This window comes from Leuresthes tenuis, unplaced genomic scaffold (assembly GCF_036924035.1).
Source record: "Leuresthes tenuis unplaced genomic scaffold, fLeuTen1.0.hap1 SCAF_4, whole genome shotgun sequence".
NCBI lineage: Eukaryota > Metazoa > Chordata > Actinopteri > Atheriniformes > Atherinopsidae > Leuresthes > Leuresthes tenuis.
Window position 1 is genome coordinate 14426765 of NW_027325358.1, and position 24155 is coordinate 14450919.

Sequence of the window (24155 nt, forward strand, 5' to 3'; positions counted from 1 at the left end):
GCTAACCATCACACCACTGTGCAGCCCCATGACTGAGTTTTGTCTTATCTCGAACACAGCAAGTTAAGCTTTGACTGGAAATGATGAACAACATTTGCCCGGGGTTCACTGACAACTTGTTGAGATCAAACATTTAAATGCCTGGTGTATTCCTCGGTAAAGACAACAAATTAAAACAGACAAAGATTAAACTATAACACAACAAAATGAATAAACCTTAACCGTGTGTCTCTATCAAGCACTATCTGAGAGAGACAATAATCCTGCAGATCACATAATCCTTTTATATACAGTATAATCATGTATGACCAGTAGCAAGAGGAACAGATCACTGACTGAATGAAAATATTCCTCTTTGCTTCTTTGAAAGCACATGGAGTAGTCTGTGGTGCAATTAGATCCTTAAAAGCAGCAACACTACATCTGAAATATGTTCTGTTACAAGTGATTCAAATTTACGTGTTTACAGTCCTGTTAAAGTAAAATAAAACCCACAAAAGAAAACTTCTCCTAAAGTTCCAGAAGGAAATTGATCAGATGAAATGGCCCATCTTATATACATTATGTCATTGGTTATAATTATTCAATCATTTATTTTAGAATAATTTAAGTCATTTCAATGTACAAGAATTGTGTGAGATCCCAGTAAAGGAGGACAAACTAAGCAACCTTCTCGTTTAGCCTGGCTTATTTTCAAACAATTGTACCATACAGTGTTTTAATGAAAACTTTTTAAATGTAATTTACTGTACCATCTGGGTACTTAGTTTCTTGTGTAGTAGACCAGTATTTCTTGTCAGCGTCAAACTCCCTAAAGGTTCACAATTCAAACACAGTTCAACTCATTGTTTTCTGCCTTCACCTCTACACAATGAAAGTGAATTGTGTTATGTCTGCAGTGCTGAATTCTCTCATATAGGCTAATTGTTTGGAAAAAAATAACAAGGATCAATGGCTTCACTAAAAGCTCTTTGAGGAGCTAATGCTAATATGCTCACACTGATCATGCTAACACAATGGATACTTTTACAATGCTCTCCACCTTACTGAAGAGTGTTTGTAGGCTAATGTTTACTCATTTGAATGAAATTGAAACTGCAGCCTGGGAATGATCAGATTATGTCCTCTTGGGACCACAAATGTCTATTCAAAGTGACCATTAATCCTGCTGCATTCACGTCTGGATCAAAATGGAGGGCAAACCAGCAAACAGAGAACACAATTCAAAGACTTATTATATCAGCTTGAGTTGAACTTAGTAGTGATATGTGAGATGGGAAATGACTAGCATTTAAATATCAAGTTGTCTGGCTAAACAACCACAGTTACAACTAAGTTATTCACGTGTTTACTATATATATATATATAACTTATATCTACTACAAATTGCGCTTTCAGAACATCACACAGCAAAATTAGGTCATCTACAAATTTCCAATAAACAATCTGTGACTGACAAATTTGTGAATAGCGTTTTGTCCGTAGTTGAATGCAATCAAATAACCTGCATTATCCATGAGAAAAAAAGTTTCAAATAAAGCAAAGTATGAGGAAACATATGAACGAGCTAAAGTTTGCTTTAGGAACATTTGGATGACCGTGGATCCTGACAATTCAAAACACATTCATTATTGAAAGACAAAATAAAACAAAATCATGCTCACTAACTCCATGGTGTAGACTTCTGAGGGTGTCCTTGGGACAACACTTTGTCTAATTTTAATTTGACACGAGTAGCTGAATGGCTCAAGTGAGCCTATCTAATGAAGCGTGTTCTGAAAGTGTGACTGCACAGTATATGTCAAGACATATTTCTACAATTTAGTTTTTGAATAAACCTGGTAAAATTCAATTTTGACTCTTCTCTGAGCAATAACTCACCTGGATTTGTCAGCACAGAATTTGCTGACATAACCTACTTATTTAGCATTTTCAGGGCATTTTGTGCCCCACAAAAGGTTTGACATGCTCGAAGGTTAAACTGTCAGCATTTTAAACATCAGTGCAATCTAAAACTTACCCCCCTGCACACACACACACACACACACTCACACACACACACACAAACACAGACATTTCTGCATAGTTACACCATCCAGTTTCATTCAGGGGCTTTTTAAACAGCGGCTTTCTCAACATGAATCAGGTGCTTTCAGCAATGCAACAAATGATATAAGTTATAACGCAGTCTGACTTCATGGTCATGAAACAGGAAAGCATCTGAATGAATCTCATAAAAACACAGGTGCTTATCCAGTTGCTAGTTGTTTTATACATATGGATGTTTTTGACACACAGCGATTGGTGTGGAGATGTATGTCAATGCTAAATTTTAAGGTTTTTACTGAGCTAACACAACAAGATGAATGTACTGTTTTAGAGGAGTTCTTTTCAGTCTGACATTTGTCTGCCTTCCGCTGCATCCGAAAAGGCCTGTCAGTAACATCACTTCAAGTTACACCACTGGTAAACTTGGTAACATTTCATTATGAGGACAAAAGCTTTGTTACTGAGTGGGATTTGGAGTGGATAATGTGGGTGTTTGATATGGCAGGTAAGATGTCGTGAAAGGACACAATCAAAAACCTGATTTAAACTTTCACCTTTACTTTCTTTGAGTTAAGTAGGAATTTAGAGGTGGAATGCCATTAGGTTAGTTTAGCATGAAGATCAAAAGAGAGAAGAAACAGCTGGTTTTCAGCGTGATGCAGAGAAGCAGCCGGCAGAGACGCTGTGAGGTCACTGAACTGTTGCTCGTCAAGAAATAGAAGCACCATGTCATTTTCCGTAAATCATATTAAACGAAGTGCGGTGTTTAAATTCAGTGATTAAAAGATAAAATATACTGTGTGAGTGGAGTTGAAATGTGTGGTTTCTTTAAAGGTGGGCGGCAAAGGTGTGCAGAGCAAAAGTTAAAAAGAAAGAAAGTGGCTTTTAGAGCTCAACTCTGCTTCATAATCTCTGAGTTTTTCTTATCAAGAATTTGCAATATTTTGATCAATTACGTCATACCTAGATTACATCCATGTTTTACTCCCAAGCAGTCTCTACCTTGTTTGATTGGTGCGTCACTCCACCAGCTATCATTCATCAAGTTGCCGACTAAAGGAAGCTGCAATTCCTGCTTAAGTGCACTTCCTCATTTATATGTTTAATTATAAACAAAACAGACTCCGTCTGTATCGCTTTTAAAAAGGCAAAAGTTTGAATTGCAGGCATACATAGTTGCGGTGGGTCTTGATTTGGTGTAAAATTTCCTTTTCAGAGACATCGTACAGATTGCATCACCAAATAAAATAACAGCGCAGAGCAAACTCTCCTGCTGTTTTTTCTACATTAGGTACGGCACCTGAACTAAAATTTAACTCTACTTAAAGTTCTGCATTAGCCTCTCCTGTCAGACACACACCAAAGCGGTGCCGGTAGAGAAGTGAACAAGGGTGAACAGAAGGATAATGCTTTTCAAGAGTAGACAACAACCACGCTTGTAACACAGTAAGTGCAATAAAAGCATTGCGAGGAAGAGGGTAATAAGAGTCCCTTGACATTGCAGCCGTTCTACTTTTTAAACTGCTTTCAAATAGATTGCATGCATACCGTGGCTTACTTTGCACTGTTCTGCGTATATTTGAATGAAGCTGTGACAAACGGACATAAGAGGTGTCACGTCTGTGGGTTTTGTTGTGTTTTTGGTTCTTGATTTTTCTGTTGTGACTTTAGGTTTTTCATGTTTTAGGTTTCTATTAAGTCCTTAGTTTTACCATTGTTTTTTTCCCCAGTCACTCTTGCCCCGTCATTAAGTTCATCCACGTCACCTGTTTTGTTCTCAGCTGCACTCCATCACCAATCACCTCCCCTCAGTATTTAGCTTCCAGGTTCCCTCATGTTCACTGCGAAATCCTCACCGTTATTAATGCCACCGTCATTTGTGTTGTGAGGTTTTGCTGCATGGTTTTTCACAGCCACAGTAAAGTTTTGTTTGTTTGTTTCTCCACAGTTTAGATTTATCGTAGTCCGGCTCAGCCGCGCTTTGTGTTGTTTTTGTTTAAATAAATAAAAGTTTTATTTAAAATATATCTGCATCCGGGTCCTCAAACTTCTACCACGCCACGTACACCCACAATACCTGACAAAAGGGACCTTTATCTGAATGGCAGAACATTCTTGCTTAAACATACAAAAAATATTCATTAAATATCCCATTTAAAAAAATTTAAAAAAGAGCTTGTTGGTCAGAAACTTGTCAGGTTAGGCTTACAATACCAAAATAACATGCATGTATGGTTTTCTTAAATGCAGATGAGACTCCTAAAAAAGGCACATTTGACATCATGAATATATATGAAGACAGAAAGGCCAGCCAGGAGTATAAGGGGTAAAATGTCTATTTTATGTAAAATATTTCACTGTTTCAAACTCTCCTCTGCTTGAATAGAGATGGATGCTATTTGAGGCTCAAGGTTAAACTATAATTATTACTGATAGTAGGTTTGTACAGGAAAAGGAACATGTACATGCGTACCCAGGTGTCATAAGACTTATTTGACTCAAACATGAATGCAGCTTTTCCCATTCAGGACAAAAGTCAGTGGCCAGATTCAGCAGGTTTATAATACAGTACAGTGGTACAGATCTAACTTTTTGTTGCTCAGAAAGACACAATTAAGTACTTCCCCCAGAGTGCCTGTTTCATAGGACAGCATTGTCAAGCAGTAACAGGAAACGTCATTCTTTCACTGATCTAAAACACAATTTTGACTTGTTTGGTTTGGTCATTTCACTGCAGGGATTCTGAGTGCTTGCTTTAATCTCACAACGCAGCTGGGTACACATTTAGGTAAAGGCAGACTCACAGTACAATTAGCCTGGTGGTGAATCCCTATTAAGATTCACAAGAGTAGTAAAATTTGTGCACAGAAATATAATTCCATTATATCCTGAAATCACTGCCTGAAAATTGCAACATCGGTACATCAGTAAGGTTCATCTGTATTTATCTTACAACGGCTGTGTGAATGGAACGTCTTTGCTGGGGCTTTTCATTAAGCTCCCATCTGTCCCATGTGATTTTAACCCAAGGCAGGTGAGTTTGGTATGTCTCTATGGTTACATCATCTGTTTCGTCTTTCTCATTTTCCATCCTTTGAGGTATCTCGGATCTGACGCTCCCCCTCAAACTCAGACAGACAGAAGTTCTCAATGGTTGCAAGTGTTTTTCAGCAAATGAAAACATTCATAGATGCTGAAATGGTGAGATATATATTTTTTTCATCAATATATAAACCTTAAAGTAGTGAAATTAAAAACTTGTTTACATGTAATCATGCTGTTGAACTTTTAAAATTTCTCATGATATTTACAGTTAATGTACATAACACTGTCATGGACATGGGGAAGGTTGTTAAAGAGCACTCCCAGCCTGTGGAATGAAACATTGTCGTCTGTTTTTTTTTTTTTACAGGAGTAGCAGCTGGTTGTCTGGTTTTTCTTTCTATTTTTGTTCTGTTTCTTCTTCTTTGCTCTTCCTCTTTCCTTGTCCCCCGGTCCGGTTCAGCACTATTACATGTTTAATATTGTAACAAAAATAAATAATCTGTTTGCAAATCTGTTTGGCATAAAAGGTATTCAGATTACAATTCTGCTGCCATAATGCTGGACAGGACAAGGGGTAAAAAAAAGGAACATTTTTCTTCTGTACCCGGTGGAGCAGTTGAAAAGGGCAGCCAAACATCTACTGGTATAACTGCCACTTACAGTGGAAAGGAACCTACATTAACTCTAGTTCTGAAGGGTTTTGGTTGAGAGATGCCCTTTCTATAGGTAGTCTTATCAAAGCAGTCTGACGTGGAATGGAAAAGGAGCCTCCAGCTTTCTCCAGCATCTGTGCTTAGAACACAAGAAGTTGTCAAGTTTGTCAGAGTCATCACTGTAGTGACCAAAATATCTGCCTTTGCTTGTGTGTGTGTTTGTGTGTGTGTGTGTGTGTGTTGTCTGTCTACCCCATCACTCTATAGTTGTATAAGCTTCTAAGTAACAAAAAGAGGCCTCTCCAGGCACAAACAATAACCCTTCCTTCAATCTCCACATGGCATTTAGAGTGATGCCTCCGGCAGGGATGGAGGGTGGCGGATATATGAGGACAGACTGAAGAAAAAACACAGAAAGGAGAAGGAAACAGAATTAAGAAAACGAAGATAAAAGAGGACAAAAAGACACTCTTTGCTCATTTTCACAGTTTTGATATCTCTCAGAGCCCCCGGGGGGGTCGTCATTGTGAAATAACCTTCTTTTAAAAAATGGAAATTAGACCCGCTGTCTTTCTCAGAGATTGCAAATTAATGTGGGCCGGCCTGTAGAGGGAAGAGGCTTGATAGAGCATGATGATAGGAGTAATAATGAGAAACATTCTCACCACTGCATTAGAACATATTAAAATCAAGCTGCTAAAGGGAGGGCCCTGTTTCTTTCTGCAACATATGCACACACAGCAACACAAAGTGGCCGAGCAACATTAATAATGTAGAGTCTAAGTGAGAGAACACTGTGGAAAGGTCGAGGCAGGCTGAGAGGCGAACAACATGACGTATGAGTTATTAGGTCAGCGATTACACTGGTTACCTTTTCCTTGACTGGAAAAAAATAATCTAACTTGCTTTTCATTTAACCATACAGGAAAACCAGTCTCAACAGGAACATTTTAGGTGTAAATTAAAAAGATAGCTTCAAATAAAGAGCATCAGCTGAACAGATAGATAGATAGATAGATAGATAGATAGATAGATAGATAGATAGATAGATAGATAGATAGATAGATAGATAGATAGATAGATAGATAGATAGATAGATAGATAGATAGATAGATAGATAGATAGATAGATAGATAGATAGATAGATAGATAGATAGATAGATAGATAGATAGACAGACAGACAGACAGACAGACAGATAGATAGATAGATAGATAGATAGATAGATAGATAGATATATGGATGATTGAAATTCAAGCATTCAGTAGCAAAAAGTAACATTACATACATTCAACATACAAAAATTATTTAAAAATGTAAAGTGACCGTAAAAGTAGCAGAAGTACCATCACTTAGAGCTGTTGTACAGTCTGATGGCCAGAGGGACAAAATAGTTCTTGAGTCTGTTGGTGGAGCAGGATTGAGACAGCAGTCTGCCACTGAACACAGTCCTCTGAAGGTTTTGTGCAGAGGGTGGTGGGTATAGTCCAGTATGGACAGCAGTTTGTCCAAAGTCCTTCTCTCTGCCACTGTCACCAGAGAGTCCAGCTCTGTGCCCACCACTGAGACAGCTCTCTTCACCAGTCGGACACAGTCCCTCTTCTTGCCGCTACCTCCTCAGCAAACCACAGCGCAGAAGAGGACGTTGGCCACCACCGACTGGTAAAACATCTGCAGCAGTTTTTTTTGCAGATAATAGCAGATGTCTGGAGATGGGTGAAACTTTGAGGATAGATACAGTAAAATAGGTGACCACACAAGGTGATCAAAGCGAGGCCAACATATTAATACACACCAGCATTCATTCCTGCACAGGCATGGACGCTCCGAGATTGAAAGAGGCTAGAACAGGATATCTCTGCAGTGGAAATGAAAAATGTTCTAATTAACTAAACTGTCACTCTCCTCCTCGGGAACACACACTGCAGTCTGCCTGGAGACCTGCCTGTCTGCACATTTGCACTATCCCTCTGAACAGCCATACACTATCTACTGTAAGGGAGTGAGGATTAGAGGCAACAGCTGTTGGGAATTACATGCCCTACAACAGCTTCAAAATGTATTAATCAAAGAAGGGAAATTTGTTACTAAAGCTGCTCTGTGGGTGTCCCTCATCAGAGGTCCAGTGTGATGTTTACCTCATTACAACTCCTTTCCAAATTTGCTCTAATGATCTGGAATCAATTCTGAACTTGTTATTGTACCATTTGTCTTGGGTGGCTTGTCTGCCAGAGGTCAACTCCAAGATGTTGGTGAAAATATCATTAATTTTAAATGTGAACGACTTTAAACAAACATTTCGAATAAAAATGTCTGCAAGTTTTAATTTAAACTCATTTGAGCAGAAAAATGTGCTGTCAAAACACCAGTACAGGTATGTGCAGATACTGTCCAACTGTTTATTTGAATAACTACTAAGCAGTTTAATATCTTAACCCTCATGTCTGTGGCTGAGCTCTTTCTGTATTGGCTCTCTCTTTGCATGAGGTTCTCTCTGGTTACTTCAGCTTCCTCCCACAGTTCAAAATTATGCATCCATCCATTTTCTATACACACTTAATCCACTTCAGGGTTGCAGGGAGCAAAAGTATTCATGTTGGGTTAATTGGTGATTCTAAATTGACCGTGAGAGTGAGTGCACATGGTTGTTTATCATCTGTGATGGACCAGTGACCTGTTCAGGGTCTCACGCCCAGTGGCAGCTGGAATAGTCTCCAGTACTCCTGCGAACTTGAACAGGAATGGGCAGGAATGAAAAATGGATGGACGGTGTTTTGGATAATTTTCTTTGTACCTGTAGTTATTGGTTGTCTTGATCTTGTTAAGTTTCTGGTGTTGTTTTTTTGCACTTCTATTGCTTTGTAACGCTCCGGTTTTATAGTCAGTGTTTGTTTGACTTTCTATTTCATTCTGAAAAAAAAAAGTTTTTTGTCTTGCAGCTCAGTCGGTTTTGCCTCCTGGATGTATTTTGTTGCCTTATTACTCCACACCTGTGTTTCATCAGTTGATAACCTCTTGCAGTATCTAATCTCCACATTTTTCTTTTTTTTTTCTCTGCCAGGTTATCATGTCTATTCACCTTCATTCAGCTCCATTCTGCCCATTTTGGATTTCTACTTTTGTCAGAGATTTTAGGGTGCCTGCCCTGCAGTGTTTTTGTTAGAGTGCTTATGAGAGTCCTGCATCTCCTCATCAGTTGGCTTCAAGTTTGCTCTGCATCTGTTTTTTCCTCATACAGTGTGACATGAATAGTGTAGAGATAAGATTGCTACCTTGCTACCTACTGCCTCCAGTAGAGGTCCTTAGGCAAGACCCCCCCTTACCCTACCAGTGTAAGTTGCTTTGGATAAAAGTGTCTGCTTTTATCAATGCATAAACATCATGATAATCAGATGCTGTTCTGCTGAGTGCACTAAAAAGCATATATGCTGCAGATACACCATGCTATTGAGTTATTAGATGGATTGCCAGTTGATACCAGTAGAGCTGGACAATCAGTTTTGAAAACTTGAAATGTGGTCGACTGTGGTAATCCATCACAGCAAGCAGCTCACAGTGAAGGAATCACAAAGTCTCTTGTTTCCTGGTGCTGTTTGGACTCTCTCTCTCTCTGACATTTTAATGTAAGATGACATAAGTTACAGTTGTTTTTTCCCTTTGTGATTTTTCAGATAACATACTGTATCATGCACCTTTGAAGTTGCTGGTTAAACTTTTTGGAGATATTCGTTTACAGGCATGCGTTAACGGATACAATTGTACCATGAGGAAATATTTAATTTTAGAAAAGAAATGAGAGCAACTGTTAAAAGGAATACTGTTGTTTCAAAACATGTCTCTTGTTCACTCAGTTGGTTTCTCCTGATGACATTCTGCAACATTGTCACCAGAATTTATCTGTAGACTGTATTAAACTTCCTTTGTAATCATTTGTGACAATTTACATATTTGAAATTTTGGTGCACTGAAAAATGACCTGATGTATCTTTGTGTTGTTAGCTGACCTGACATCCTAACAAACAGACACACACACACACACATACACACACACACACACATACAAACAGCAAGAAGCAACACTTTTTACCTGAGCTCAGGCAAATGCATTATGTTTCATTTTCAAACAAAAACAAACCAAAACTTATTCTTTTTTAAAGGTTTGCTCTGATTGTCTTCAATCGAAGTCTTGATATTACCATTATTATGTGCTTTTTAATATAAAGAAATAACGGGATGAGAGCCCAGAAAAGAAAAGCTTTAGACCTGGGCGTTTGCCCAACTGCTATTCCCCGCTGCTCTCGTTGCTCCAGCTCATAATAATGAGAGAATAAAAACAATATTAACAGTTTTTTCTTACTTTCAACTCCTTCAGTTCATCTCATTTCAACATGAAAACAACCACCTGTGACAAACAAATATTTCTTCACCGTAAGCAGCCAGTAACCAAAAAGTTGGACAAAAAAATCTTTTATTGATCGTATATTTCAATGTGTGAATTTGAGGGATAATTCCTGTTGAAGGAGGATCAGTTTTACACCTTGAAGTGTCTATTGGGAGTTCAACCACTCTGTAACAGTGCAATCAAAGATCAGTGTTCAATTTGAACTACATGTTGGATATCTGTTTCTGTCAGTTATAACTAACAGATATACACGAGTGGCAAGTAAACAGAATAACTGTGATCCTTCTGTTACAATGCCATGTTCTGATGGGAAAACCTGGGTCCTGGGATTCACTTAGATGCTGCCTTACCACATACCTGCCACCTTAACATCGTTGCACACCAAGTACATTCTCCATGGCAACAACACTCCATGTGCAGCAGCTGCATCCCCCACCAGTCCCACAAGCCCTGAAACATCACAAAAACTGCTCAGGGGCAGCTCGAGGAACACGATTTACATTCCAAGGTCTCCAAACTGTAAGCTGCCGTGGGATGTGACACAACAAGGCTGATTCCTTGTGGTCAAACAACTCAAGGATCTGCTTCTAGAGACAAGAGAACATCCCTGAGGTCCTGCATTCATGTCTTGATGGGTCAGACATGGCAGCACAAAAAAGAGCAACACAATGCAAACGAATCACTCTTTGTACAAATTTCACAGTAAAACAAAACAAGACAAAAAACAACCTGAGCATGAACAACTACTGCATATGTGAGCAGCCAAAATGGTACTCTGTGGTTGTCTGTAAACTGTGAAAGATGTCTCTGTCAACGACTTGGTAAAGAGGTAAAATTAGGATGGTTTCTTGATTTCCCCCTAAAAACATCAATCTAACCAGAAGATTTTTTGAAGCCCATGATTGTCTAAAGTCTAAAAAATTAACCTAGAGATTAAAGTAAGTGATTTTTAAAGAGGGAGCTGTTTTAAATTTAGTCATTAACTTCTTGCTGACAACTGAGATCCCTGACAGCTTCAATCAGGTTTGAGCTCATATCACAGTATTTACACAGCTCAGTTTTAGATCTTTAAATGACCTTTGCCTAAGAAATTACTTGGAGAGTCCAACTGTCTAGGCAGCAGATGTGTTAAACTCTGTGGTCACATGACTAAAATTGGTAGGCGAAGCAATTCTTTTTGATTCTTGATTCTTTTTGAAGATTTATACAGCTCTGTGTACATGGAGTTTTCTTTAAAAAGTACGTGCACAAGGCTTATTTCCACTTCCATCTTTATTCATGAATAAGTACGAACACTCGTCAACTTACTCACTTGTATATAAAAACGCTGTTTGCAGCACAACTAAATAGACATGACAGTAAAAGTGACACCAGAGACTCAATTGAGACACTCGTTACTGATAAAGAGAAAACCAAATCTGCTTTATTTGGAGGTTTCAGCTCCGGAATCACAAACAGAACTGAATAAAAAGAAGGGATCAACTCTGTAAGTGACCTGCAGAGGTAAAAAAGAATCAGATTGAAAATGAACAAGACTAAATAGCACATCGGCTCACACAGCATCACAACTACGGTGGACCAAGCCTCCAACAGAACAGTTCTTGGAACCCAAAGAGGTGCAGGTGCCAACTCAACTATCATCTCGAGCCAGAAAATCAGAACCGTCTGCAAATTCTCCTAAAGTTGAATTATCAGGGTCATCAAGTCATGTAAAATATTCTATATTGTTTGAAAATTCCTCTTTCATACCAGTTTGCCAATTTATGTTCAAGTAAAGATGTGCACATTGTTTTTGTGTGTACACATTTTGAATGCATCTGGCACCACTAAATGTTGGAACAGTCTTTGATACCACAGACCAAGAATGACTTCTGAGATAGGTAAATTGGAAAACTGTCCTCTGCTCTCAGATGTCAGAGCAACTGTGTGAGATTCAGATTACACTAAGAAGGCATGAGATATCCAGACAGAGTTGCTGACTATGAATGTGAAAATACAGCCATGACATAGAGCCCCACAAGGATCAATCATTGGGCCCCTCATTTTCAACCACCACATGTTTCATCTTTTCATATTCTTCAAGATTATGAAAAAGCCAATTACAGCAACACAGATGGCATTCAGACCTATATAATAATTTCACCAAAATGAATATAATATGATATAATTCGGTCTATAGAGAAAATAGAAAACTGGAATGCAACAACACTTTATTCAACTAAACAAATATAAGCAACCAAACAAGAAGCAGCTAAAGAAAACAAGTACTCTGAACTCACCTTGAATCTAGAGAGAAACACCCAAGTAAAGCAATCGTGGTGAGGATTCAAACTTAAGTGCTCACATGAAAGTTGTAAGATAGTCATTACTCAGGCTTCTTAAAAATCAAACCATAATGAGAAACATAATGTTTTAGCAGGACTGAAAGATGCTCATGCTTTTTTTTAATGTAATGCACTTGCATTAAGACCATTAGACACTCATTCAAAATGCTGCTGCTAGAACACTGTATAACACCAGGAGAAGAGAACACATCACTTCTACTCTAATAGCCTATACTTAAAGCACCACTTATGAATTGGTCAATATTTTGCTCTTTGGCTCCCCCGACAGTTGTGAGATGCAATATCACTGTCGCAAAAAGAAAAATTCTGTCTGAGTCCTGCACGAGCACAGAAACTTGTTGTTATACTGAAGAGGACGACAAGGACACCACCTACAGCCACCAAAATTGTCAAGTGAAAAGGTAAGGTAATGTTTGCAGAGCATAAAAAAAATCTTAAAAAAGACCTTATTTATATTTGATAAGACTTATTTTTACATCCCGATGATGATGTGATGAACAAACAGGCTCACAAAAAGACAAAAACAAACTAATTGTGCCAGTTTTCTGTAATACAACTTCCTTTTTCAGATTTACTTTTTTACGTGGTGTAAAGGAGGAGTAAAACTTAAGTGTCATGACACTACAGTGTCATGTACTGCAATATAGGAGAGAACTTTGCAAACGTCAAAGACTTTGGCCCGACATTAGTAAAAACTGAGCAAACATTCTTGCGTGAGAACAACCAATTTATATGTGAGTCTGAAACTTGACTCTTCATCTTTAAGACCGGGCGATACGGTTATAATTTACAATTCAATCTTTGACAAATAGCATGACAGGGATGGACAAGTTACTGTTGTAATGTTTTGCATTTCCGTTAGTCATGATACAGAGCACTAATGCAAATGTCTGGAGTATGCAAACATGTTTTATTAGTTTCATCATTAGAATCGACCACAGCTTCAATCTACTCTGATTTACGGCCTTCAGAGAGAAGAAGGAGAAAGGATTGTGGTCAAATTGTTTCCATTCATTTGAACCTTCGCATCCGCAACTTCACCAACAGAGCTTTAAGAAAATAAATAAATAAACATGACAGAACAGGAAAGCTAATGACTTATTACTTACTGATAGCAAAAATGAAGCTAACTCTGCATCGATCTGTCATTCTGTTGTTTTCTCTGAACTCTCTCCGGCAGTAAAATCCAATCTGATGTTTATTCTTGTCCTGTCTTGCACGCACACTTCCTCACTTCCAAAAAGTTTTTAAGTCGTTAAGTCAGTCAATAAGTTGCTTGTGCGTGACGAGGCACTGCGAAACAAAACAATGATGGTGGCCGGCTGGAAACCATGGTTGTCAACTGTAGTAACAGTTAACAGATGACAAAGGTGTGTAATTAGCTTCATGGTCAACTAATTTCTTTGGTGTTGCTTAATATAGAAACATAAAGGTATCAGAGGTGCGTTCACTGAGGTTTTCAGTAGCTATTTGGCCTCTACTGGAAGCAGCTCCCAGTAGAAATTAAGTTTGCCAGGTTGAACCAGTTTGTAGTAAATAACTCTTAATTAACTGCTGAAAATCTGAGCATTAGTTACAATCCTCAGGGCAGTTGCAGTTAAATGCTGGACTGAGTTCAGGTAAAAAAAAAAGCTACATAGCTCAGTTTTCCCTCCTAACCCACCATATGATGTGTGGAGAGAACAAGCGAATGCTCTAACACACCTTCCTCAGAGAATACAGTATCACGCGGCGTATCCTCTGCAGGGGGATCCTGGAGAAGAAGCTCAGATCTGAGCTAAAGCATAACAGCTGCTCTATATCTTTCTCTGTTGGGCCTTTAGAGACGGAGAAAGTAGGGGGGGGGAGCGACGGGAGAAAGACTCACTTCAGACAAAATGATAGAGCGTTTCCTGTGTGAGTGGAGACTAGCAGGTGGAGAGTAAGTAAAGGGAAGGATGAAAGAAGGAAGTGACAGGTCCTGTCAGTACTCTCCTACTGTCCGACAAGCCTCTGGTTTCCAGCCGAGACTCTGTAGGAACATCTCCTCTCAGCAGGTTTCACTTATAAATGTATCTGTTTTAATAAAAAAGGAAAAAAAAAAAAAAACGAAAAGTGGAACGATAAAATTTAAATGACAGCTTTTTATGTTTGAATAAATTAATCACAGCCAAGAATTGCATTAAAAGATTTAAAGCTGTCCTGATATGATTTTTTTGCTTGTCTTTAAAACATTCCTTTCAAACCGGACTGTTTACTGCTTTATGGTGTGATATCTGATATATGCCGTGGAGTTTAAAAGCTAAGCACTGGCTTTTTCAACCTCACTCGAACACCTCATTTATAGTTAATGAGATGTCAGGGGATGCTCTAATTGTTTTCAACTCAAGAGATGATGGAAAGATAAAAGAATAAAAAGGGAAGTGAGAAGATGCAGGAAGAGCTGAGAGGTGAAGATTGTGGTTTGACAGTGAATGAAAGACAAATAAAAATGACCTACATGGAGTAGGTCTTACAATAAAGTAAAAAATACACGTCAAGAGGATTTTTTGCTTTTTTTTCCTCCCATAAACAACTGAAGTAGGTACATAAAAAAAGAAAAACACTTGCTCCTCTGTTCTTTCATAAATAGAGCTGATGTTCACCATGTTGAACTCACAACAAAACTTTAAAATATGTATGGCCATTTAAATTTTATTTATTTTCTTGCCTGTGGCAAGAACCATTGAGTATGCTTAATAGCTCTCCACGAGTCTCGATAGCCCTGATGGGAAAACAATACAGATTTTGCATTCTCCACAGAGCGTGTGATGAAACAGTTCAGGACATCCTTAAAACATTTCTTTAATCATCCAACATTAATGCTCCAGGTCAGCCATTGTCCTCTGCGGAGAACTGAAAATATACAATTAGCCAAATAAGTGCTGTTTAATGACCTCCGCGGATTCCTCCCGCTCTTACTGCTTCAACAACAGCAGTATGTTTTAGTCTTTTTTTTTTCCAACCTTTATCTGTTAGTCTTGTGTCACATGTCACAACATGAGTTTTAATACATAACTACTGTGGCCTAGAGTTCACAATAATAATACTTTGGGCGCTGTATTCCATGGTCAAACCCAACAGATGAGTGTAGGAAGGTGGAGTGAGTCTGGAACCGGTGTGCAAACACGTACAAAAGGAGAAACTTATCAAGAAGTAATAGGTTTTTGTTTTTCTTAAAGTCGTTTTGTTTGGTTCACACACTCGTGAGCAGTCAGCGTCTTCACTGTAGTTAGGATCAAAGCGCTGGTCAGTTCAGAGAGAAACTTTGAAGCTAACAGCTACTCAGAACACAAAAGAGCAAGTTTTTGCAATCTTAAACTCAAACCTCAAACATTACTTACAGTTTTTTCCAACACCACACATTGTGAATCTTACCCCATATTATTTTTTGCTTCATTATTATTTTTTGCAATTATTTGTTAGTATCGCCCCACCTAAAGATTATCCATATTTCTCTGAATCTGTGCCCAACAAATCACGCCCCTATCAGCAGGGACCCAAAATTCTGCTGGGCCAGTAAAAATTGTAAAAACCATGGAAAAGCAGAACAACTTAGCCTCTTTTTAATTTTTTTAAAAATTTCTGCACAAGTCTGATCAGTGATATGATACATAGGGCAGCCAACATGCATGTAATAGCTGAGCTTTTATTTACTACCGAAGCAAAGTCTGAAGCAACATTTTTAAAAGCTGCCAAAAGAAATGTGAATATGACACATTCCCATAAGCTGCTTTAAAGAAGAAATCAACTATATCTAAAGGATAATGGTGGAGTTGCATTTCCTCTACTGTACATCAAGTCCCCTCTGAAACAAACAAAAAAAACACCCCAACTGGGAAAATGTGCTCTTCTTCTTTGGCCTTGTTCTAAGTAGCTTCTAGCTAAGCTCCCTTGTTACAATTCCTCGCTGACTCTCAAAACTGTGTCACACGGTGACTGCCGTTTTCAACCCAACCCCCCAAAAAACGATAATAAAAAATTATTTTAATGGGTGGGAAGGGCAGCAAGATTTTTCTTTTGCTTAAATAACTTAACAAAGGGGAGGATTTTCCTGCTGGCCTGCTGCTCTGTGACGATCTCGGAAAGGTTTGAGGCGGATTATGCTCACAGGGAAAAGTCTGCCAACTGGTCACCCAAGTGCCAACTTCCTGTCAAGGAGTCCCATCAGTGTCCATTGTTCAGGAGTTTCATTACTTTCATCACACCTCAAATGGCAGCCCGAGGGTCAAGGGCACCTCCTGTGGTTGGAGTCACAACAGCTGAGTCACAGCACTTCACTGTCGCAGCAAATAACTGTGAGTCACGTGAAATTTTCAGCAGTTTTATTGGTTACCATTAGTATTTCAAATTCAAAACAGAGAGTACAGTAATGCATCCGAAGCACATGACAACAAAGTCAAACACATCACACGCCCCCCAAAACGGCAATGTTTTGTGACTTCCTCGGAAAAAACGACGTCCAGTTGAGGGCTGTAACCTGCGCAGAAGATGAGCTGTGTGATAAAAATGGAAAGAAAAAAAAGAAGAAGAAAAACAAGGACAGTATGTGGCATGTACTGTACAGGAGAATGTTTTCTCATGGGACATATGGCTGCACCAGCTGGAGTTTCTATATTGTTGCTGTAATAAGTGGCTTCGATCGTGACTCACTTCCTTTTGTTTTTCACTTTTTCTCCTACTCTCTTCACCTCGTGTTTATTTGTGCCTCTTTGCTTCGTTGCTATCTAGTAATTTCATTTGTCTCGTGTTATAAAAACCGGAAACAAAGAGACGCACAAGCACAACCACGAACTAAAGCCTGAACAGCAATAATTTATAGTTCGTCTAAATCAAAATAAATCTCCTAAAACGTATTTGTGTTGAAACAGTAAAAGACCTTTTCAGTTCAGATGTCACACATTAAATCTTCCCTGGTGTCGTCCAAATCCCATCCTCGCGACGTCGCCGTCTATCAACAATCAGCACGAAGCAGCCACACAATAAAAACCTTTTATCATTACCATTAACAGTAATAAAAATACTGAAAACAGGCCATCAGTCCTCCGCAGGAACAACAGAGACAGACACACTCACGCCTACAGACAGTACAACAGTTGAACCAGCATCTACGTCTTTGAACTGTTGTATTTAACTGGAGCATCCAGAGAGAACCTGTAAGATTCACACCGAAGGTGATCAAACACAGCAGTACACCAGCCTGCCGTCCTGACCTACTATCACACAGTAAAATTGAAAATTGTGTTTGGACTCATTCTTGACTGGTGGTTTTTCACTTCTGTTTAGAGCTAAACTCGCAGTAAACCAGTCGCATTCTTTAAAAGGCACCATTTCACTTCTCCATGATCCTTTAATAATGACTTCACACATGGTTTTGTGCCATAATTATTTGTATAGTTTCTCTTTTGCCCCCTTCCCCCCCCCCTTTGAGATTATAGAAAAAAATAACTGGCTTACTGAAGGCAGCAGGGCATACCAGCTTTGGTGACAGGAGGCACAAAAAAAATCCCCATCTGAACACATGGCACTGCTCGTGATTAAATACTGTGAACCTTGAATTTGGCAGGTTTAGTGCAGATCAAATATTGATCCCCCCCCCCTCCTCTCACACTGAAACGACAGCTTGAATTTCAAATGTGAGAGAAAAGTTTGGTTGACTCTGAAATGTTTCACTTCTCCCTTATTGGATTCCTCTAATACAAGTGGCCAGAAAAAAACGTAAGGACAGATTACACCAAGACCCAAATGAGATAAAAGGCAGAAAATCCTCTATTAGGGCACAAATTGGATTCCTTTGACAGCATAAAACCTTTTATATGATGCTCTGCCTGGAGAGAGATAACAAAAGGCAGAACACATTTATTCTGCTTCACATGGTGCAGCTTGTGTCTTTTTCAAACTTTTCCAGAAGAAAACTGACGCCATGTTAAATCTGTACACCTGCACTTCAGATTGTGGTTTGTCGGCTGAAGAGATCGAGGGTCACGGCGGAGAGGAAGGCCGGGATGCTCTTCTGGTGATGCAGATGAAGGGCCACCATTTCTCCCAGAGTTTTAGAGAACTCGGTTTCCATGAGCTGCATGCTCCCGTTGGAGCCCTGAATCAAAAGACGACACATGATATCAAGCAATTACATCCATTTCCAGAGGAAAACTTTCAAAGTGAAGCTGGATCACTTCAAGTTGCTCACGTCGACAGGGGAAACAGTTAAACGCGCATCTGTGTGTGTACACAATCACAGCAGGGCGAGGGTGTCTAAATCTGTGTGGATTAATTAAAAGGAATGAGGAGCAGCTCGAGGCGATGGAGTGAAGGAGAAAGGGATGAGGGAAATAGGGGATAAAGTAATTAAAGCAATGTAGGGAGGGAAGAAGAGAGGGAGGAGCAGAGTCCCATGACATACTGGGTCGAGATTGAGACATCCGAGAAATGTCCTGATTCGGTGTGTGTCAGAGACACACACCTTTTATCTTATAACAGTGGGCCACGGGAGAATACTGAGGAAGGTAATTCAATAAGCAACACAGGACCAGAACCCAAAGAGAAGGAAGGATAGAAGATGAGCACAGAAAGCAGTAATACGCCACTATTTTAATCCCCGCATGAACGCTTCAACTCTGTAAATGTTTACCCACCGAGAGTGATTTCGAGTAAGATGACAAAAAGAGACATTCATTTAAAATGTGCTCAGCATTATCACTTGAAAAGTGACCAGACCTCAGTGACAGGACCTTGAAAGGCAGAACTCGGCCATGAACCGTCACAAATCTCTAATGGCTGAGAGGACAGGATTCCTGAACTAATGGCATTTACTAGCTGACTGCACAATGCTCAACTGAAAATGGAAATGTGTAGAAAGTGCTTAAGAGGCACAGACGGAACAATTCTCTGGGTTTTTTTTTTGTTGCCAATTGTACAAAAAGAACCTCCGCTGGTTTACAGTCACAGACATTGAAAGATGAGTTTCACTTTAGAGGATTTCAGCTGGCAGAAGTTTAATTACATACCAGCTGAGTTTAGTCATCTCAGAGGAGGCAAATCACCTGATCACTGACAAGCTCAACACATCCCCTTTTAGAGCAGATTAATCAAAGGTACAATCACTCTATTATCCAAAGAAAGAATGATATTTTTATACAGATAATTAATTGCTTGCAGACTTTCGACCGATGCACAGAACCAGGACGCTTTCTTTGACTCTCACTGACTAAATCAGATTTTTGCAGAGATGATGTCGTTAGTCCGTTACGAATGCATGGTCTTAATATTAGGAAAAGGTGCCGTTAAAGCTATAAAACGGTGTTAGTTAACTTTGACTCTTTCACCTTCACCTTTTTTCTGGTGTACAGTCAAGTGGACAGAGACGGGAAATGAACGAGAGAGAGAGAGAGGACGACGTGCAACTAAAGTCTCGAGCCGGATTTGTTGCGGTTATGTGGTAAAGCACCTTAGATTGAGGCTCATTTGTGGCAAAATTCTCCCAAAATAGAATAAAGACAAAAAGAGAGCGGAGCCGCTTCCTCGGGTGCATGGATCCATCATTAAAGCAAAGTCTCAGAAAGACGAGCAAGAACTCTTTTGCTAGATATTTTGACAATGACTTCATATGTGCAGCCTACATCTGTAACTGTGCAAAGTGTATCTTGAATCCTCTCCTGAGAACCAGCACACGCAGATGTAGAGCTGACCCACATCATGGCCGAGAAAAAAAAAAAACACGTTAGTTAAGAATTAGGAAGGAAGTCTTTTTTTTTTTAAATCACAACATGGCTCATTCATTCATATCTTTAGGCTTTAGAATATATGAACCTGTGATGGGAGACTAACCATTCACAGATCTTCTCAGAAAGAGTGTGGATTGTTTTTAGCTGTTCCACAAAAGCCGATTTCCAGAGTCTATATAAGGACATGGGAGGACTTGGTGTTGTCGACCTTCCTGGAAAAACGGACACAGGAACCCTGAATTGCTTTTAAGTTAGAGGGGATCTGTGGAGGTTACCTCGGGTCAAGCTTCCATGAGTTTACTTTCAAATTCTTCTTCTTCTTTTGTGTGCCTTTTGTCAGGTTTCTGTCCACCCCAGCCTAAAACACCCAGGCATCTACAAAGCACTTCATCGTCAGGACACCTCTCAACAACATGGCTTGGGTCAGCTTTTCAATCATTAATTCTTTCCACAAGCTCTTGTTTTATCCTAAATTAATCTTTAATACACTGGTCTGAATGCCGCAGTGAGGTAAATTCAGAGTCTTTTCTAGTCAACACCATGTCTCTCTTGACAACTTCCCACTTTTTCATCTTACAGCTCACTCTTTGGCTCTACATCCCTGACAATCCCCACCGTGTTTTTCCCCCGGGTGGCCAGCTGAAAGCTATAGCATATCCTCAGGCTCACTACTCCCATCACAGGTGCACAAACAAACAAGTGTGCAGAAGGCTCTAGAGACCGCCGGGGCTTTCGGGAACATGGAGCACATACATCAAAGCAACAAAAAAAAAAAACACTACAACTAGTTACCATGGCGATCTCAGTGCCTGAAACACCTTAATGCTGAAGTCTGTCCTCAGAACAGACTGTGTGTACGAGTGGGTGTGTGCAAGACACAGTGGACTGTTTGATGCAAGCCTATGGGAGCCCAGCTAACTGTGAGGAACCCCACAGTCAGCTGGAACAGAAAACTAAGATAACAGTCTCAGTCTGGTGAAACGCTCCCACGCAATATTTGATTTCAAGTGGGCAAATGTGCATGCAAACACACACACACACACAGACGGCTACACAAAGGCTATGCAGATTTGCATATGGCTATAGACACAGAAGTGAGGCAGTAGTGCTCCGTCTCTGAGATCCACCAACACATAAACACAGAAAGAACAATTCAACTGTAAGAGGGAAGTATCTACTTATGTCAGCATACTTACTTTTGAACTGACACTTCATACTGTACACCACGATAAAGCTTTTAATTTGAAAGGAAACTCAGTATTTCAGGTACACTAGCTGTAGATTTTTAGATTTTCAAGAACTTGAATTCTCTCTCATCATTATTAAGTAACTTTGAAACCGAAGAGAAGTAGACTTTTAATCCCCTTGTTTCTGAATTGTGCCATATGAATAAACTTGCCTTTAGCTCATAACGGAGGCCTTCCATCGTTTAAAACTTCTGCTTCTAATTGGATCATCAGCCGCTGATTCAGCTCGTCTGCTCATTTACAGATGAGCGTCTCCGACTACGATACCAGCTCTGTGAGGCTGCACTTGGGCACTGTGGTGCCTTGAGCTGAATGTTAAAACTCAGAGCACCAACTTGCTAACAATGATAATGCTTTGACGCAATCTGCCCAACACCAACCTTCACTAATTAGAACTAAACACAAAGTACAGCCGAGGCTGAGAAGAATCTCATCGGGATTATTAGGACTTGGTTCGAAAATCAAAGTTCTCGGAGCCTTGTCAAAAATTTAACTGCAATTCGTCCAATAGTTGAAGTTATTTCAGTCTGGAAAACAGCAGTGGAGTGGCTGACCAACTGCTCAGGAAGTATCCCCCACTGAGCCATAAACCTTGTACTGATCAAACTGAATTTAGACCTGATAATGGGGCTTCAGAAAGAGTCAGAGGATCACCAGAGGCATTAGAATCAGTCCTCTGGGAACCGTAAGTGTCTGATATTTCCTGGCGACTGATCCAACTGTTCAGATGTGAGAGTCTGACAATCGTGGCGAGTCTTCGATTGTTTCTTTTACACAGATTTGAGGTAAACAATCAGCAAAGTGTTGCGGTGAGCGTCGGTGAACTTTTGACGTTTTCCTCTTTGCAACAGTGAATGAAGCGGTCGCGACCTTGTTTGCTTTAATTGCACGTTTCCCTGTGAGAGGAAGTTCAGCACGGAGGTGAAAATGCTGAATGCTCCCACTTATTGGATTTACAGACACTAATAGGTTTAGAAAGAAACCCTCGACTATTAACACTTCTTGCAGAGCAGCAAAACTGACCATGACTGTCTAATAAGAGAAAGTTGTGGGATGGGGGTCCAGAGACTTGACCCCCTTAACATAAACACGATATTAAACTAAGTAATATATCTTAGAAAGATATGGGTCACCGCCTACTGTCTCCAAACCCCACGTCTGAGGACGACTGTCAGAGGCAAGTGATTGTGTTACTGTTTTAACGTCTGCTCTGGTGCACTTTTCCCTCAAGTCTAACACAATTTTTCTCCACAGGAAACAAAAAAAAAAAAAAAAAACAACAACAAAAAAAGCAATCTTAGCCTTTCGTAGACACTTTACAAAGATTAACCTAAAACACAGAACGTACCAGACATTTGTGATTGATTCATTTACCAAAGAGAATTACACAAATTTTCACTGTTTGCTCAACAAAAACCCTTTTCAGTTTGACGCCTTCGGCTTGGTACAAATGCCAAATATGTCGTTATGATGCTGTGTTACTTTAAAAAAGAGCAACGGTGACCGTTACAGCCAAGGGATTTGAAAAGGTTTAAAGAGTTGTTTTTGTTTCAACTTGAACATATTCGAGCCAGAAACGTCACAGACACATGCCCTGTGTTTCCACATCTGACCGTGCAAAAAGAAAGATATACCCGGTAATCTCGCTTGGTTTTAAAGGGATCTTTCTGTATCTTTCCAAAAGCTGATTCTAGGGAAACAGGTTGAAACATAGCGTCCCAGGAGCCGGCTGAATGGGGATGTCGCTACTCCTGACAGCTAATTGACAGCTGTAGCAGTGACATCAGTGCATGGCCGATTTAATTATTACGTTCATGAAATTCAGATGCTTGTTCCGGCAACAGTGGCCACTACATCCTGCACCTCAGCACCGATGAAGCGAATGAGTCACTGCTACTCATTCTCAGTCCGAAGGCAAAACAAACCGTTCACAGCTTGTCTCCGATTAGACTTTGTGTTGTGGAAAGTTGTCCTAAAATGTAATCACAGGGGGAGAAAAGAAAAAAAAAACAAAAAAAACAGAAGAATATTCTGAACAGAAAAACACCCAGCAGGACAAAACTTCAGCCACCAAAGTTTTTAAGAGGTTTTTCACGTTTCTCCTTTGTTGCGAGGAGAAAACTTGAAAAATTAGTGAAAGGTCAGGGGAGACTTCAGCTTTATTCAAATGCTGACCTTATCAATGCTCATTTGCATATTCACACTTCCCTAAAAAGTAAACAATCTCTGACCTTTATGAGAACAACAAGGTTCTGTGTGTGTTCAAAGAAAATAAACAGAACCTTACAACAACACGGGAGGCAACGTTGAGGTAAATACCAACATCGCCGGTTCCTCCAACAAGGCCACATCAACTTTATGCAACATGGAAAAAGAGGCTCGACTTTCACCTTTCCTGAAAAGCACAAATACGGATATAAAGAAGGCCAACTTGCGTACAAAATTTAAGGACAGACCTCAGCAATGCGGGGGAGGGTTACTATCCCATTCATCTTTTCATTTGTCTATCCAATTAAAGGAAATCAATGCTTACGGACTTGAGATGCAGGGCGGGGCTTTATAGTGACCTCATCCGGCTCGGGAGCTACGTACCGTCTGAATGACAAACATGCTCCTCTTCCACCACCGGCAGGGTCAAAGAAAAAGATGCACGGCAACAACCTGAGAAAGATT

At 39.7% G+C, this 24155-nt stretch overlaps 1 protein-coding gene across 1 annotated transcript in view; it reads right to left on the reverse strand.

Moving 5' to 3' along the window:
* Window positions 1-16821: 16821 nt before the first annotated feature.
* The window catches only part of mad1l1 (mitotic arrest deficient 1 like 1), a 47135-nt gene continuing 39801 nt past the window's right edge, over window positions 16822-24155 (reverse strand). Inside the window, exon 18 of the mRNA XM_072384717.1 lies at window positions 16822-18608. Within this exon, the coding sequence (XP_072240818.1) occupies window positions 18459-18608 (150 nt within the window). The 3' untranslated portion in view covers window positions 16822-18458. The remainder of the gene's footprint in view (window positions 18609-24155) is intronic.